This window comes from Sitophilus oryzae, unplaced genomic scaffold, assembly GCF_002938485.1.
Source record: "Sitophilus oryzae breed Bouriz unplaced genomic scaffold, Soryzae_2.0 scaffold_813_pilon_pilon, whole genome shotgun sequence".
NCBI lineage: Eukaryota > Metazoa > Arthropoda > Insecta > Coleoptera > Curculionidae > Sitophilus > Sitophilus oryzae.
The window spans coordinates 6,363,782-6,377,268 of record NW_022147432.1 but is presented as its reverse complement, the minus strand read 5'-3'; the positions used below and the strand labels follow the sequence as shown (position 1 = coordinate 6,377,268).

The window sequence follows — 13,487 nt, the reverse complement described above, 5'->3', positions numbered from 1 at the left end:
CTCTTTATGTCACAGTGGTTGTGGTAATCACTAAATTTGACTTTTAGGCTATACAAATTTTTTTGACAGGTAGGTTTTTCCGTCCAAAAATGTTAAATATTTTTTTTCACAAAAACGGTTAATGTTAGATATAGTGTGTTTAACATCAATATTCATAGAATTTTACGGATAATTTAAGTATGTAATAAAAAATGGGGCTACCCATTTAAAATAAGAAAGTTGCTGCCAACTTCCGGTAGTTCCCGAAATGCCGCCATATTAAAAATATTTTTAATCGATAGATCTCGTTGTGAAACAGTGACGTGCAAAAAATCTCCGATATAGATATTGTAGTTCTCTAGAAAGTTCTAATGCACACTCAGCCTAGGACACCCTGTATATCCACTAAAAATGGTAAAATGATACTTTTCTTTATTTATTGTACAATATTTTGGGATTATCCGCTGGTACCTGTGTTATTACATAAACATACGCGGGAAAATTATCATTTAATGTTAAAATCGCAAGTTTGTACCAATAAGCAGGACGTAAATTACAATTAATAGGAGTGTAATTAATATTACGACAGTTATTGGTATTGCATATAGATTTGTCTAGACGTTCAACAAGCTTAAAAAGATGAATAAAATACGTGCTGTAAGTACCTACTCATTATGATTCACAATCTACATTGAAAAATGATACCTACTTTTATTGATTTTTTATCATATTTTATTAAGAGTTCTAAACGCAACAATATGTCTTTTCATTTGAATAAACAGATTAAGGGGGTGTTTAATGTTATCTATGTATTTCTAAATTCACCCCCGAGAAGGGGTGAAATAAATAAATAAAATTGTTACAAATTAAAGTTGTAGAGCTGTCAATTTTACATAGAAATGATCTCTATACTTTTTTGCTCAAATCAAAATTAACTGGGACAGGGTGACTAGAAGCTAGGGGACAGCCATTGGCGTAACTACAGGGGTGCCCGGGGGTGCCGGGTTCCCCCACCCCAAGTACTGCTGGGCACCCCCCAAAGAAATCCTGAATTATGACTCTTGGCTACGTATTAATTTTTATTTGCTTGTGATGCAGTAAAAATGACGTTTTCTAGTTTTGTATAGTTAATATTATTTTGTTGTGTTTAAAAAATGTGTTAATTTTTATTTTTTTTTGAGAAAATTTGTAGGTATTTAAGTAATCTACGAGAACACGGTTTGATAACCAAGTCTATGAAATTTATTGATAGAGAAATTCATGTAAATGTTTTATTCAAAAAACTTGTTTTTTAAAATAATTTTTCATTTTTAAAAAAACAAAAGTCTTAGGCCCCCCCTGATAAATTGCTAGTTACGCTAATGGGGACAGCTTTTAATGAAACATTTGTTTCAAAGTCCATACCGTTTCTCTAAAATTGAAAAAAAAACTTTATTTCAATTTTCAAAAAATTTTAATTGAAATTTATAATTTTCTAAACAGATTGAATAAAAATGTTAAATATATGAATTTTTCAGCAACCTATATTTTTTATATTTCTACTACCATCCCCTAGCTTCTAGCCACCCTATCTCGGTTAATTTTGATCTGAGCAAAAAAAGTATAGAGATCATTTCTATTGTAAAAATGAACGCTCTACAACTCTTATTTGAACTTTTTTTTCTAGTCCTTGCCGTTTCTCTGAAATTTCGAAAAAATAATTTTATTTATTTATTTCACCCCTTCCCGGGGGTGAATTTAAAAAAAATCTTTCTCAATTCATTTTTAGAGATCTTTTTAAGTAACTTATATCAAAAATTCAAGTTTTTCCCAAAACTAAGTTTGTTGATATGCTCCTTCCTTAATATATTTATTCAACGGTAATAATAATAATCAAAATGCTTACCTAGGATCGCCATGTTGACCTTTACTAGACACTATTCCTTCGAAGGGCTGTGAAAACGACAGATGGACGTCCATATGATCTTTTCCACACATAACCTCCAAGGACTGGATAGCGGGCATTCCATCAGGTCTGTCCATCGGCCACAGTTCACCTCCACCGCCCCCTCCGCCATCCACATAATCAAAAATCTGAAAAACAAGAAAAAATGTTATTAGTTTAATTAAAACTTTTTTTTAAGTTATTTATTAAGAATAAATTATTAGTACAGTCAATCTGGCATCAAAAAAGGTCTAGACTCCCATCAAAATACCCCCGCCCTCATACTTTGCCAGTCGTAAGTGGTACACTGGAAAAGCTTAAATTCGAAAATTCGTACCCCCCCCACCCCACCGTTTTTGAAAAACTCCAAAAATGTTTGGATTTGATTTTCTGGCTGAACCGTAGGCGTAGGTTCACAGAAAATTGTATGGAACAAAAAATGAAGAGAACTAAATTCTCTACATTTTCATCATTCTCCAAGTAACAGACCTTTAAGACCTACGGTGACAAAGTTAGAACGCATTTTTTGCATTTTTTTCGTGTGAAGCCATTTCTTTTACTGTCGCAATGTTTAGTAAGAGTAGTAAAGACAGGTAAAGACCAATAAAGACAAGTAAAGAGCATAAAAAAACCTATCAAACTGATGTGTAATTTTTTTTACGTTTCACTGTTTACGAGATATATTGCATTCACAATGTGTATGCAATTTTCATGGGTACTGCAATCCCCAAGTATTACAGTTTTAATCTTACTGTCTATAATAATGTTTTCGAACAAATCAAAAAAATTGTTGATACGTTTCTATACTAGAATTAGGAGCAAAATACACTAACGATACAAACAAAACATTTTTCTTATATCTAATATTAACTACTATAAATTCACTCTCACAGCACACATCAACAACTTCAAACTGGATATCCTTTTTTATTGCTAAAAGTATTCCACCTCCTCTCGTACTGGCAGGTCTGTCTTTTCGAATAAATTCATACCTATCATCAATCACTTCGTTATCATAAAAATATATTTAGCCAGATTTCTGTCAAAGCAATGATATCGAAATTATCAGAAAAAACTGCAGAGTATAAGCTTCCTAGTTTAGTCCAAAGACCCCTAACATTTTGAAAATAAAAATTTGAGTTCTATTCTAATCTTTTGGAACTTTTTACATTGTCAATATAATAAATAAAATAACTTTCATTAAGGCGTAAATATCAGTATATTTAGATTTATGATATTCAGAGGATACTTCTGGAAATTCTTTACTTAAAAATTGTTGTCATTGTGGCCAAAAGGTGTCGTTGGGATTCGACCTCGACACATGCAAGGCCACATAATATTGACATCAAAATCAAATTTCTTATGTCAAAAAAATCCCAGACGCCAATTAGTTCCAATGAACTATTCCGACTCCCAAAGACGAACTAGTTCCAATGAACTATTCCGACTCCGGAATGAAAGGAACTAGTTCCCGGTTTCTCAAAGAGCTAGTTCCTCAGGACCTATTCCGGGATCGAGACTGTAACCGATATATAATAATATGCGACGGCGACGGATCGGCCAGCCCGATCGTAGCATGATGCTAGGCAGGAATGGGGTGTACCAGCCGTATGTTATAGGATCCGGACCTAGAGGAACTAGAGGAACTAAATAAAAGACTAGTTTACGTACGGATCGGCCAGCGCGATCGTAGCCCGATGCCAGGCGGGAGTGTAAAGTGCCAGCCGTATGTTACCTGTCCTGGATCGAAAGGACTGAGAGGAACTAATTAAAATACTAGTTCACGGGAATTTATTCAGTCAGCAGGTCCGAGATATATCGCGTTGTATCGACGACCATGGATTCGGGATTGCCTATTGCCACAGCCGGCGTAATTACCACAGAAAATTGTCGTGGATACTGTTTTTAATTTTCAGTTTGTTCTTTCAATATTTTATGGGAATGTTTCACTTTAGGTCCATAAAATTAAGAAATATCTTATAATAAAACGAAGTAGATATTCTGAATTTTATGACCAAAAAAAAGCTTCAAGTATAAGAAAAAATGCAATTTTTCGTATTATTTGCTCCAATTAATTGGTGATATAGTTTTTTAAATTCTGATTTGAGTTTCTTTTTTATTTTTTTTATCTACAATAAAACTTACCTATATGTTTTTAACATACGCAATTACACGTTTCGTTATATTGCGTACATTATAAAAATTATACAGATCATACTGTAGATAGTTCTGACTGACAACGAAACGCATTAGCAAACAATGGGTATGTCAATGTTAGTCGGGAACCATTGTGAACTAAAGACCTAGTTCAAGGAACTATTCCTCTGGAGGAACTAGAACTAAGGAACTAGTTCTTCCCAAAGAACTAGAATTCCCACCTCTACCACACTGCAATGTTTCTATTCATTCGCTGCTCGCATTTTCCTTTGATTTATTCACTTTTACCGCCAGAAGATGGAAAGCGTTTGTTTACGATTAAACCATTCGTCGTGATGTACATTCGCTGCGAATGTACGTCCACACCTGAGAAACATTTCCTCGCGAATGCGAACAAATGGTAACGTTTGTTAGGTCTATCCCAAGTTTTAGACCCATACTGACTTACGCTGCTGGAACAAGAACAGAACTCTCTATTACTATTTATTTTAGAAAAAAATTATATTGAAGGTAAAATATTCTACATTTAATTCTCTACAAAAAACATATCTTTAGTTTTTTCGAAAAAAGCTATGCAAAAGGAGATATTTAAAAAAAACAAAAAAATCCAAGATGACGGTAGTTTTTTTCAAACTTCCCCCACTGGCACCAAATGGTTAAAGGGAGATCATTATCTACACATTCCAGTTGAGATTGGTTGGTTACTAATTTTTTCCACCTCAACCTCCAGATTGACTGGCCTAATGGGTAAGAGCAAGGCACCGTTGTTGGAAGACCACGTAGACAGAAGGTCAAGTGGACTAAAACACAAAAACCAGAAACAAGACCGCCCAGTTGGTAGCCGCCCAAAATGCTGGAATGACAGCTGGACATAAAGGCAATTGACGTCACAAGAAGACAATTGACAGGACCTCGTCCTATTACAAGAAGGGAAAAGCTCACTTAGGTAGTGTGAGTGCGAGTATGGCAAAATTTTGGTAAAAGCCATACATTACAAGGTTAATTAAACTCTCAATGAATGATCGCAAATGAAACATTATTGAAACCTTCACATTCTTCCAAAGTTAAATGAATGAGCACATGTTATACCCATGAACTATTCAGTGATACATTTACAACAAAATTCCTGAAACCGACAATTCAAAAAAAAAGAAAAATCCTTGTAATTTCCGACAACGTTTTGCATGTTACGTTAGCACTAAGATTCCGTTGGCTATTTTATAATGAAAGTCCGGCCACCAGATGGCGACCGCGGTCTAGAAGCCGCCGTCATATTAATATATAAGTCGGTAAATTGAGATAGCCAGCTGATCGAAGTGCCTCGACCAACAACTGTTGAATAATGGCTTGGCTGCGGTTTCATAAATTTGCAACTGGCCAACATATTTATTCACTTTTGACCGCTCGATGGCGATGGGTTCGTTTTGATATACCGTTCGGGGTCTGTACATCGGATACACACAATGTCTTTGTGCAAAAATGTATAATATTTCGAGTCATGATTGCTTTCTCCAATGAGGTAGATAAAGAGTCACATAGTGGTAGGATGTTGTTTTTCAGTTTTTTCCAACAGGGATCTCTCGTAAACCAAAAGTAATAAGATGGTTAAATTAAAGCAAAGTTGCGCCTTTTTTTCACAATAAGGGGCCGTCCTCTGCCGGAAACACTGCGGCCTGTGAGGCCTATTATGTTTGTCCCCTTTCTATATGCACCCATTCTCCTATCCCTGTGCCCTGCACTAACTTATGCAGGTCCTTGACAGGATGGGAGCATAGTTCCTCCGGTTCTAGCCTAGCTTTAACAAATAAAAAGTGTCGCTTGCGATCCAGAGCCTCGCAGTGACATATTATGTCCTCCGCTGTTTCAGGATCTTTATCACAGAGTCTGCAGCAAAGACTTCCTTGATACAGGTTGAGCTTGTTCAGGTAACACTTGACAGCCATATGTCCTGTCAAGAGGCCTGTTGTAACCCGCAATTTATTCCTGCTAAGCATTATCAGTTCTTTAGCGGTTTTAGAGCTAGGTCATTGGATAAAAGCCTTGCTGTGCCTGTGCCCCTCTCTGTTTCTCCAGTGGACATTCTGCTATTCCCTGATCCAGAGTTTTAGTGCACTACGAGCCATACATTTGGGTATTTCCAATACTGGCTCTGGACCAGAATAATTTAATTCTGTTCCTTCGAGCCCGAGCTCCCAGTTCACCTAGGCATTCCCCGACGAGTCTCGACGATACCTTTGGGCTTATAAGCTCTCCAAGTGCCGCCTGACTGTCTGAGCATATTTGTTGCGCCTTGCTGAACCCTAAAAACATCATGTTTTGAAATCTAAAAAATTTTCTTTCAAATACTTCCCAAGATTTTTTGGAAAACCTCGATATTTTTTTTTACAAGAGACATTTTTGCATATTTTTAGCGGTGAATAAATAAAATAAAGAGAAAAATTGGTCAAGTGCGAGTCGGACTCGCGCACGAACGGTTCCGTACCATTCATTATCTATACAACATAAGTGACATTAGACACTATATTATTATAAACTTTTTTTCCGATTTAACTGAAATTCTGAATGCGCGTATAAATAAGTAATTTAAAAAAAAATGAAGAAACACATTACTGAAAATTGTATTAATCAATACTAATTTTGTAAAAAGTAAAAATAAATATCAAAAAATTAAAAAAAAAACGATTACAAAAAAGTCGCCTTGACTAGGATTCGAACCTGCCTTACTACGGCTCCAACGTCATATCAGCGTCACAAATTAACTATAACAGATGCGAAAGAACACCGAATTCCGCGTTCAGGTTTCTGTGACCTTCAGAAAGAGTTCATAGACAATCCGCATCAATGTATAGTTTGGGCTATTATTTGTTTGGGTGAAAATAATCTGCACCAATATGTTATCGAGGCATATAATCTCACAGTAATTTAATAGATTACTCGTCATATTATATCAGTTCGTAGGAGATTAGGAAAAAAAAAATATTTATAGTATAAAAAATTAATTTATTTAACAAAATTTAATTAAAGATGTGACAAAATAGTTACTTTTCTATTGGTTCTATCGGACTTTTTTCGACTATATAAATCTTTATTTGTAAACTTTAATGCATAAAATATTTTCAATCTAATAAATAATTTAATGATGTAAATAAGAGGAAATTTCTCACATGGTTGGTCAAATTCTATAGTTTTCATTATATTAAACAGCCTCTGAATGTTTTCTTCAGTGCAAAACTCATCAAAATTTAATATAAATAATTTTCCAGCCTGTAAATAAAATGAACAAATTTTTCTACTTTCATGATCAAAGGCTTTTAAATGGGTAAATAATTTCGAGTTATCCAGAAATTTGGATTCTTTTGCAAATTTTAGACAAATATCACATTGATGTATTTGAAGACCCTTTTAAATGATGTAGTCAAACATAATTAAGGGCATTTTGAGTTGAAAACATTTCTCAGAGGCTGTTTGATATAATGAAAACTATAGAATTTGACCAACCATGTGAGAAATTTCCTCTTATTTACATCATTAAATTATTTATTAGATTGAAAATATTTTATGCATTAAATCGTATAAATAATATTAGGTAAAATATGTAATTTATTAATTTTATTTTAATTTTATTAATTTATTTTTTAATTATTAATTTTATTTTTTTTATTAATTGCGATTAATAAAATTGCTTTTATCTCACCAAGAAGGCCGAATTCGGCCTCCTTAAATTAAACGGCGTACACGATTTTCATACCAAAAACAAATAGTCAGTGGCGCACATGTTTTTTTTTTGAAAAATATTTCAATGATAACCCATATGCACGTCTCTGATGAATTTATTGACACTTTTTCAGCATTAAAATATGTAATACTTATAGTAACTTTTACCACTAAAATTTCATTCAAGTCAAGATTATTAAGATTTTAACACCCTGTAGCTACGAAACAAAGCAGAATCGGACCTATGTTGATATGAAAAATAAGTATTATTTTTACGTGAGGAATCTCCTCATGAGATATGGCACACGTTTTTTGAATCATCCTGTATAATTAAAATTTTTACTCAAACTATTATACTGTCTGTGGCTTAAGAATTTTACAAAAATTTAGATGCGCCACGCTACTTCGTGTGAAGTAGCCCACACACAAGTATAAATCACGCGTTTTGCGACCTTATAGACACCTACATAAATTACCATTGTCAAAACTAATAAGTTTTTAAAGGAGGGAAGCATTCTCCTATGAGAAACGCTCCAAGTAATTAACATAGGTTTTGATTTATGTTTTTCTCGGACAGAATATATATTTTATATACATACGAAGATGTGATTCTTGAGTACTTGGGTATGTAATTTATTTTCATTAGAATCACATATATTTTTAAAGAATTATATAATAAATGTCTCTCTTGGCGATTTCATATTTGCAAGCAAGATCAAGAAAGGGTACGACATTAAAACTGTTTTTTTAGCTACCCACTACTGTAGCTCCAGACTCCAGACTGTACAGGGTGGGTCAAATTCGACGCTTTTAAATGGAAACATCCTTTTCTATAGGAGATAGACAAAAACTAATATCTGTGTCTGGAGCTCAATTTTTGTCAAAAACATGATGGTGAAAACCGCATATCGATATCTGGTACCGTTCCGGAGTTACGGGGTGTTTTTCAAAAATATGCATTTTTGACAAATCGCTGTAACTTTTTTGCTATGGAAAATTTTGTATTTTTATAAAAACATTTCCAAAGCACCTTTTCACGTAGAATTTAATGGTTTAAATATAATTTTTTTAAAATTAATAATTTAAGAATTATCAACAGAAAATTTGATTTTTTATATGGGACACCCTGTATATTTTTAATTTATTGAAAACAATTTAAAATTACCTTTCCAAAAATGTAACACACTTGATATTTTGCTCGATTCCTCTTCGAGATATAGAGTATATAGAAATTCGCCCGCTTTAAATAAGTAGGATTTGAACGGCACCGGCTGTAATGCAAAAATATTCTAGTTGTGAGCATCAATTAAAACGAAAATAATATTTGCTATGAGAGATGCAGAATTTTATAACAATTTAAAATATATTTAACCAACATCAACACATTTAAACTATATCTAATAACAATAAAAATAAATAGCAAACCAAGATATGAGATTTTGCTACAGGTGTTCGACATATCAACCGTCTTCTGTTATGGACAGACGGGGCAGTTTTTGAATATTTCTCGCGGAATTCATTAACTCAGTGGGGGTGAAAGATACCCTCTCATAACTGCTAAGTATTTCTAATTCTTGTCTAGATTATACGGAAGAATAAGGAACCTTTATTCTTCCGCAAATATATACATAGGATTAGATCCATGGGCACTTTCATCAATAAGGGGTCCTAAAGCGGCCCTCACACGATCAATAATATTGTCAATGTTTTTTATTGTCAATATTTTATCAATATTTGAAAGGTGACATGACACGGTCAATACGCATATCAATATTTATATTTTACGTTTTGTGTCGATATTAAGTGTTAATATCGTGCCAACAAATAAACCATAAGAAAAAGGCATGTATTGCCATCATTTTGGCACATGTAAGTGAGAAAAAAGTTAAGAAAAGGCGTTGGATAAAAAAATGGATTTCAAAAAGAGAAAAGTTTGGTCACCTAAATCTTCTAGACTACGTTAAGAAACAGGAGCCTGATGATTATAAAAATTACTTCAGAATGAATGGCGAAATATATGATCTATTGCTTCATTTGGTCACTCCTTATATTACCAAAGAAAACACGAATATGCGGGAAGCTATACCAGCAACTGAAAGATTTGCCGTCACACTTAGATTTTTGGCAACAGGAAGATCCTTTGAGGACTTAAAATTTTCAACAATAATTTCACCAACAACCATTAGTGAAATAGTTATGGATACTTGTGAAGCCATAATTCGAGTTTTAAAGGACTACATCAAGGTTAGTAAGTTTAAAATACAATAATTTGTAACTTTTTATTAGGTATGTGCGTAGTAAGTAACATGTTCTGGCAGTACTAGATATTCTTCATGTTCTTGCTGTGTGAGTGGTGACTGCAGTGGTGTTGAAACATAATTTGTAGCATAAAATTTCCCACGGTCAATGGATGATGTCCAACTATCGGCTGATAGTGGTTGTGAACCAGTTGCTTCAGCCGCCACGTTAATTTTTACTGAGTGACGATTTAGATTTCCTAGCGCTGCTTCAAAAAAAAAAAATCATTGATTGCTTTTTCAGCAAATAACCTTTGTTGGGGTGCTAAAGCTTATAGTTTGTTTGCCCAGACTAGCAATCTGACTTTCCCCTACATACTTTTCGTCCTCCGAAAGGTATTTGCATGCTAGTGCCAACAACTGTTTGTTGTCTGGTGTTTTTGCCTGGGTTTTTGTTCTTTTTGATGTATGTAGATCTTCAGATGTAACCTGAAAAACAATAATATATTTTTTTACAGCTTCCAAGAACTCAAGATGAATGGAGAAATGTCGCATTAGAATTTGGTAGAAAATGGAATTTACACTAACAGGACTTAAACATGGATTATTTAGTAACCCTACTAACAGAGCAAAGGAAATCAGAGATCTCTATCGAAATTATTTTAATCAAGAAGGACAAGTAGATTGGCAACATACTGTTATATAGATATTATATTATACTTTATTTTGAGGATTATTTCAACTATTTTTGTCGCAGTATTCGCATTTATAAAGCGTTAGGTATAAGAATAGATATAATCCTTTAAAATAAAATAAAAACTATTAATAGGTACTTACCTCTATTGTTTCATTTATGGTTGATCTCGTTTTATCTGGCTTTTCTACATCTTTCAAAAATTGAAGTTCCAAAACAACCAAGACGAAGGTTCATATATGTCTGCACTTGCACTCCCTGTGCGTTGAGAGTCTTTTATTTTTTTAGTTCTTTTCGGAAATTTGTTCTTAACGAATTGATTTTTTTTCACATCTTCTATTCCCGCATTTTTTTTAATTTTTTATAAATGATTAATAATTTTTTTATAACCTTCTTTTTTTCTTGTCGCGGTTGGAGTAGTCGTTTGACGAAATATCCCATAGTTCTGGCATTTCACGATAACTATCTATAAAAATTTGTAATATTTTCGTTCACTTTTTGTTTCAATCTCAGATTCATCTTCCGAAAACAACGACGGCGATGTTCTGTCTTCCGCCATGGTTACAAATAAGCCATAGATTAAATAAACTAGTCAAATCTTGTCAATCATGCGACCTAACGGTCAATATATTGTCAATAATACTAGCTCCGCCTTTAATATTGACGAGTATTTTCAGGGACCCGAAAATCCATCAATATATTGAAAGTACATCAATATCTACGCTCAAACACTCAATAATATTGTCAATAATCCAAAATATTGACAATATTATTGATCGTGTGAGGGCCGCTTAAGTCAAGCGGCCTCGACGGCCAACGGCTGGAATCTTGGTTAGCTATTCAATTATTCTTGAAATTGGTTGCAAAAATTTGCTGATAACTTCAGCGTTCAGAGGCGGTGCGTCGTCTTGCTTGAAAAATATGTTTTTCGGGTTCCATTAAGGGCATTTCATCAATAAGGGGTCCAAAGCCTACTAGTTAAAAGTGGCGAACTTTTAAAAATTCTGTATTTCGAAGGGGATTATAACAAAATATCAAGTGTGCTATATTTTTGAGAGGTAATTTTAAATTCTTTTCAGTTAATTAAAAATATAGAGGGTGTCCCAAATAAAAATCTATTTTTTTTCTGCTGATAACTCTTAAATTATTAATTTAAAAAATTATACTTAAACCATTAAATTCTACGTAAAAGGTGGTTTGGAAATGTTTTCATAGAAATACAAAAATTTTCCATAGCAAAAAAAGTTACAGCGATTTGTTAAAAATGCACATTTTTGAAAAATACCCCGTAACTCCGAAACGGTAACAGATATTGATGTGCGGTTTTCACCATCATGTTTTTGATGAAAATTGAGCTCCAGACACCGATATTAGTTTTCGTCTATCTCCTATAGAAAAGGGTGTTTCCATTTAAAAGCGTCGAATTTGACCCACCCTGTACACACTCTGTAGCTCCAGATTTAAAAAGCGATTTAGAGTAGCTCCATAACTACTCTAAAAAGGTACCTTAGTTCAGAAAAATCGTTCTATATTGGAGAAACAAAACATCCATTAAATGTACAATTTAATAAACACAAAAACACGCAAAAAGTTGAGAGAAATAACAATGAAGTCAGGTATTGCACACCATATACAGGGTGCTCCGAACTGTATTCCGGAAACTTCGACAGCATATTCTGCAGATAAAAATTAGTTAATACCATAGATTTAGGAAGAACAGATATCACATTGTGCATTTTAACCCGATCAAACAATCGGAGGTTGACTACGTACTGTAAAAACCAACTGAGATAGAGAAGGCGACATTGCCACACTCAAATTTGCGCACATCTACTTAGTTTGATTTGCAGAAAAGGTGACTTTAAAACCTTCACCGGGTATCAATAAATCTGAATTTTTAAATCTAGGAAAATCTTTGTCTGAGGGGTAGGCAACCTTAATAATATTTTGAAGATATATAAATTCCCCATTGAACGCCGCAATATTATACTGGGTGTTGCATTTAAAATAAAGGAGTAACTTGCTTTTAAAAGTGACTAATGTTCCATATTAATTTTGTTTCACCCTGTATAACGTTTCGGGTCAAATTTTAATTTGGACTATACAGGTCAACTAAAATTTAGGTAGCTGTTATTTAAATTTAAAATTTACTCTCCATTTTCACAAAATGTGAAATATGTCAAAGTCCTTAAATTTTAGGTATATGCTTCTTTAATAAAACTCACCCTTATTTTTTCCTAGAATCCGAAAATCAATTAATATATAGGGTATTCCATTACAAAAAACACAACTTTAATGTGTAACTTTTTTGGGGTCACCCTGTATAACTCTATATATTTTTATAAAATGCTTGCTGCCAAAATTTGATTTCGATATAAACTACCGTACTCCATGGAGCCCCCGCATCGTATGAGAGGCGCCACACTGTATAAGATCTTCAATTTGCAGCCTAGCTCAAAAAGAGTCTTTTGGGTCGTGGTCCCGTAACAATTTTTTTATAAGATTGTGCGCCACCATACTGGGCAACATACAGACGAACATTGTGAGTGAAATAAAAGTTTTTAATAAAGAAAAATATGATAACAATATGCGTCCAAATACGTTGATGTTGAAACACTGTATATACTATAATAATCATCTAATATTACATGAGGTTCGTTATTGCATAACATTATTCCGAATAAAGAAGTGTGAAATCTAACACTCTGCTATAAACGAGAGATAAACATCATTAGCGTACACGAGAGGCAGTCAGGATTTTCGTCTTTTTCTTATTTGCTCG

The 13,487-nt window shown here is 33.6% G+C and overlaps 1 protein-coding gene across 1 annotated transcript in view; it reads right to left on the bottom strand.

The window, feature by feature from the left end:
- The window catches only part of LOC115889260, a 69,296-nt gene that overhangs the window by 29,496 nt on the left and 26,313 nt on the right, over positions 1-13,487 (bottom strand). The window contains exon 3 of the mRNA XM_030909202.1: positions 1,865-2,052. Within this exon, the coding sequence (XP_030765062.1) occupies positions 1,865-2,052 (188 nt within the window). The remainder of the gene's footprint in view (positions 1-1,864; positions 2,053-13,487) is intronic.